General features: G+C 30.6%; 1 protein-coding gene and 1 non-coding gene across 2 annotated transcripts; one reads left to right on the forward strand and one right to left on the reverse strand.

Annotated features, from left to right (window-relative positions):
* Nucleotides 1-1,086: 1,086 nt before the first annotated feature.
* Nucleotides 1,087-1,191, reverse strand: LOC143598811 (U6 spliceosomal RNA). The gene has a single exon (XR_013147186.1). It is a non-coding gene; the product is annotated as a U6 spliceosomal RNA (small nuclear RNA).
* Nucleotides 1,192-2,164: 973 nt separating this feature from the next.
* On the forward strand, nucleotides 2,165-3,438 carry LOC143598807 (nicotianamine synthase-like). Its single transcript, XM_077076933.1, has one exon. It carries the CDS (start codon nucleotides 2,314-2,316, stop codon nucleotides 3,286-3,288), a length of 975 nt encoding a protein of 324 aa, XP_076933048.1. The 5' UTR covers nucleotides 2,165-2,313; the 3' UTR covers nucleotides 3,289-3,438.
* Nucleotides 3,439-6,000: the final 2,562 nt, after the last annotated feature.

Here is a 6,000-nt window from a genome sequence, read left to right on the forward strand (position 1 = left end):
TAAAAATTATTATTGATACTAGACTAATGTTAATGTTAGATCACAAAGTTGGCACTTTGAAGTTTGAACTATAATAAGCTTTTAGTTTACTAGCTACCTAACTATCCATTACCTATTGTTCTAGTGGCATGATATTCTTGCAACTATGACCTATTGTTCTAGTGACAATAACTTCTTGTAAGGTAAATGTGGAATTTAGGTATTATAAAAAAGTTTACTACCTAAATAATGATTGAACTTAAATTCTAAGAACACTACGTACCTTTAGTTAATCATCAACTAAATGCTTATAGTTAGCACCATCTGATTGTTATAGTGGTTAGTAACTTAGTATAGTCACAAATTCATGTTTCTAGATAACTCTCCAAATCATATATGTTTACACCGAAGTATATATATCAGTGGGCCGATTGATAGTTAAAGTGCTTGGCGGTTATTCAGTTTTGTTAACGATAACTTAGTTGCTTCTAATCACCTTTTTATGTTATTAACTGAAATGGGTATTTAGGTGAATTACACACCCTTTAACGTATGGTAATTATATCCATTTATTTAAATTCCCTTATTCTTATCACGCTGTCTGTTAAATCGCATTATCTCATAATTAATAGATAAAATTAGGGACAATCAAGTAACAATAATCAAGTTAGGGGGGGTGATGGAGAAACAACAACAAAAAAAAAATAGAAGTAACAAAGAACATGTTCAAAACGAAATATGTTTATATTCTTACGCAAATGATATCGATTTCATTATATTTGCTCATTTATCATTATATATAGTTCTTCAATTTTCATGAAGTATGCTCATCATAATATCACACAATAATAATTCTATCATAACACATGTTATAATTTTTATGGTAAATTACTTATTACACCCTCTCATATATGGTAATTATATCCATTTATTTCAATTCCTTTATTCTTATCACGTTGTTTGTCATTATGGTAATCTTTGTAACTAAAATATGCATTACAATTTTTCTAGTAGTGAAAAACAAAATATACAATCATATATATAATAACAAAAATAAAAGGCTGCACTTCTATAAATAAAAGAAAATATATTATACTTCGAATTTCATAGCTCTAGCTATTTTTCCTGATTTGTGCGTGTCATATTCTTATGCAGGGGTCATGCTAATCTTCTATGTATCGTTCCAATTTCATTAGATGTCCCCGAAAGGACAACTCTTGCTATTTAATAATACGTTTTCTTTGCTAAACTTTCACATACACACAAAATGTCTTTGTAATACCTAATATTAAGCATAATACATTTTATACGCTTTATTATGTTTCAGGTAAAAAGCAACAAATCATTTTGTTGCTTTCGATCATTTCATCCAATCATTTTATGTGGTCTTCTTAAATCCTACGTGCTTCGCCCAAACTTATCGGTTCTCTCAAATTGAAAAATAATAATAAAAAAAGAACAAAAGAACAAAAATGCAATCATATATGCCATGTTTCTATTTGCCAATTAAGAATGGCCGAAAAATTGTTGTAAAACAGGAATAATATGACACAACACAACATGATATGTATTAAATTCATGCAAGACAAATTTAACTAAACATTTCATTACTTAAAAACTAACATGAATGTGTTTAATGAGCAAGCTAATACAATTAACATAACAAGTTCAGTATTACGAATGAGATGACATGACACATAAACACGGTTAACATTTAACACGATTAAAATAAAAGTAAAAAATAATTACAATCCATAAACTCCTTAGGTTAACATGATATATTCATATATTTAATTACTTAAAAAATATAAAACTACGTTGTTTTGATAAATGTGTTACAAGTGTGTCGTGTTAACATTTAATATGTTTAACATGATTAGTACATGTATTATTCTTGACATAAACGAATTAAGCAAGTTGAACTCATTCAAACACTTTTTTATAAAGGTTGTTTAGACATGGTTTTTAATCGTATTATTAGTGTTTCGATCCATTTATAACATGGACATATTTAATATAAACCCTAATCACATATAAGAGATCTATAAATTACATATAATTGCATCATTATGTCTAAGTAAGTTTAATAAAATCATTTAATATATACTAAATGGCATTAAATGGTAATATATTACATATTATATATTCTATGAATTTAATATTTTATTACAACCCTCTTAATAAACAGATGGTTGAGTTTGCAGATAAATAGGGCACACATCCCCACAACAATACTACACAAATTAACACCATTGGTTCTGTCTTCTGACTCACACACCTTTTTGAGTCTTCCAATAACAGAATCTTTTACCCTAATCTCCTCATAGTGTCGACATGGAAGAACACACTGTGTTGGTACACAAAGTGTGCAAGATCTATGACCAAATTTCAAAGCTTGAAACCCTAAAACCATCTAAAAATGTCGACACTCTCTTCACAGAGTTAGTCCTCACATGCATCCCACCCTCTTCCATCATAATCTCTGACCTCCCAAATAATATTCAACAAATCAGGTCTAAACTCATTAGACTTTGTGGTGAAGCTGAGGGCCATTTAGAGGCTCACTTCTCAACCCTTTTAGCCTCTTTACCAAACCCTCTTACCCGTCTTGATGTCTTCCCTTATTACTCAAACTACCTCAAACTTAGTCGTGTCGAATATGACATCCTTATTCGATACGGCTCGGCTCAGACCAGACCCCCTAAGCGTGTTGCCTTTGTGGGGTCTGGTCCTTTGCCGCTTACATCTATTGTACTAGCTTCTTGTCATCTAAAGGAGACAACTTTTCATAATTATGATATTAACCCTGCGGCAAACGCTATGGCGTCCCGCCTTGTTTCCACCAATCCTGACTTGTCACAAAGGATGGTATTTCACACAAGTGATATTTTGGATGTGAGTGATGAATTAAAGGAGTATGATGTGGTCTTTATGGCTGCACTTGTGGGGATGGATGTTGAGGAGAAGGTTAAAGTGGTGAAGCATTTGGAGAAGTACATGGCTTCGGGTTCGATCTTGATGTTGAGGAGTGCTCATGGTGCTCGAGCTTTTCTTTACCCGGTGGTTGACACTCAAGATCTTCATGGGTTTGAGGTTCTTTCGGTTTTTCATCCGGTTGATGATGTGATTAATTCGGTTGTGATAGCGCGTAAGAGTCGGATTGATCATCATCATCATCATCATGAGCATTATCAATTGGAGGTTGAATCTATCATGCCTTCAAGTTGCAAGTGCTGTGAGTTCCAAATGTTTAATAATCCACTTAACCAGAGGAGCATGATTAAGGAGTTGCCAATTGATCATGACTAGATGATCATGAAGAAAAATATGTATCCAAGATAATAACTAAAAATTTTATGAAGTTATATGTGCTAAAAATTACCTTTTGTGAATGTTTAATTAACACTTTGTGATTTGATCAAGTGGATTTGATATTGTGTGATCTCGTAAGAATTGATGAAATAAAAGAACTTCAGTAATTAAATTAGGTTATGTTTATGTCACTCTTTTGATGCGTATTGATTTTTGTTTTTATATTTTTAGCTTCAAAGATTTTGATTTTGTGCACTACTCAAGGGAGGATTAATAAGCATAAGCCTAGTTAAGGAATACTCTGCTACTTCATTTTTAGTGCATTTTTTTTTATTTATTAGCTATCCTGAACAATTTTTTTTTTATTTTTTACTTGCGTTACCTCTAAGCTTTTCTTTTAGTTCCGTCATTGGCATTATTTGTTAGAAAGATGGAAGAATGTTTCTCTCTTTAATTCTTTTTAGATCTTGTTGAGTTGTAGGCTTGATATGTTCGTGCGGGCTATGTGTGTATCAAGTCGTATGGTGCTCTTTTAATTGTTTAATTAGGTATTTTTGAAGGTATAAATTTCATTAGTTAGTGGTGTTGTTTCTGATTCACTCGGTATGGTAGGTTTTGGGCATCCATTTGAGCTTGTGAAGTCAGCCAGTCAAGGGTGAGATTTGTACATTGCTATTGAAAATACCAATATCGAATTTCAAAAAAGGTGGTGCCCTCTATGGGTAGCTAGTCGTTACAAAATGTTCATCTATATGTGGCATCGCTATCATAATTTTTTTTTTTGAAATAGTGGATACCGAATATATCGGTATTTTTGGCCTAACATGCATGCCTATTTTTCTTCAATTGTCGTCGTACTAATTCTTACTTTATTTAGGATTAAGGAAAGTTATAAATGGTAATCAACTAATCAATTAAAGATCTTAGTTGATATCATCCTTGGTGTTTATTTAACTAACTTTTCGATCTAGTGATGATTAATAAGTTTATTATAAAATATTTATACAGGTTAACGGTGTGTGTATAATTGAATTATTGCTTATTGAAAAATAGATTGAATATCTTCTAATTTTTTGTGGTGATAGATTGTCTTCTTCTTTTTCTTCTAGTTTAGCGTCTATACTTTATAGTACCTATTTAGCAATCACACTATCTGATGTCTTCGATTTTGGATCCATATAGTTTGTGTGATGTGTTCTTATAATTCAACAAGAGTTAACTCTATCTTTTAGAAAACCCAAAGGGCAACAAAATGTATTGTATATATACTTAATTTCATTTAGAGTCTTTTCAACTTTGCACACATATAATTAAAAAATGATTGAATATACGTGTGTGTGTGTGTGAAGTTAAAGAAATTTGAATGATATTATTCAAAATTTAAGAAAGATTTGTAAGTAAAATATGAAAATATCTTAAGAAAAAAATAGGCGAACTATTGTAAAGAATAAAATACATAAATATATTATTTTCATACTAAAACCAACTTTGTAGTTTGCCCAAGTAATTATTAACTTTGTCCGGTAATTATATAACAAAAGATGATTGTGCACAATGTTGTGGAAATACACAAATTAATGGAAACATATTAGATAAACTTTAGCTGTACTAAACATCCAACAATACATATTATATCACATATTCAAAAAGTTTTTGGATGGTTTTCAGAGTCTATACAAGGAATCAAGGAAATAATATTTTCATCGAGTAGCTAGAGAAGTGGTTGCATTTTGGATGATTTAGAGGTCAAGAAATAACTTCGTTTTCAATAAAAATCACTCATTGGTTACAACAAAATTGGTTAATGACATTGAATTTACTTCCTTCCTATGGTGAAACGCTGAATTTCCCACAATTTTTGTATGTTTTTTATTATGGGCTGTTTCTCCTTTTCCTTTCCTTTGTATGTTCGGGTTTTTGGCTACTTGCTAGAAGCTCTCCTTTTTTGTTTTAATATATACATTGGCTTTAAATAAATGGGCGTTTGAGATTATTAGACTACATATAAAAAAATGAAATTACCTGCCATCCCATGTTAGTAACTTCAATAAAATACGAAGTGAAATCCGAAGGATCTATTGGCTATCATTTCATAATTTCAAACCACATGCTAACTATATAGCCACTAGACATGCACATATTACATATACATGATCATAATTTAATTTCTTGTCATCATCACACGTTTGACCGAATAACCGAATTGGGCCCCAACCCTCTTGCATCTTGGTTCAGTTTAACTGAGTATCTAGCTCGATCATTCCGCATGCACTAACCAAGAAATAAACACTTCTGATCCATATTAATGTTACTATATATACTACAATTATTAATGTGTGTATGGAGATATAATCTGCTTAAAATGCAATCCACGCAAAGATTAATATTTAATAACTAGCGTTTTATATTGTTTTACTATAAAATCACTCAAGCTTCATTATTGTAAAAAAAAGACAACTAAAAGTTAATTTTATAACCTAATTAGAGCAATTATAAAAATTGATTATAATTTAATGACATTTTTCTTTACAACTATCTCATATTTCAGGTTAGTTTAAAAAAGAAGCAATTACTGGATAGTACATGAGTTTTATATCGTTTCATTTAAGTCACTCAAATTTGTAAGCATTTATAGAAAAAAAAATCACACCGATTGAAATAATATAATAAAACATTTGAGTGATATTTGTAGTTAGCCAAAAAGCATAA

The sequence above is a fragment of the Bidens hawaiensis genome, unplaced genomic scaffold, assembly GCF_021521415.1.
Source record: "Bidens hawaiensis isolate Kalapana, Puna unplaced genomic scaffold, B.hawaiensis_p1.1 tig00050843_1, whole genome shotgun sequence".
NCBI lineage: Eukaryota > Viridiplantae > Streptophyta > Magnoliopsida > Asterales > Asteraceae > Bidens > Bidens hawaiensis.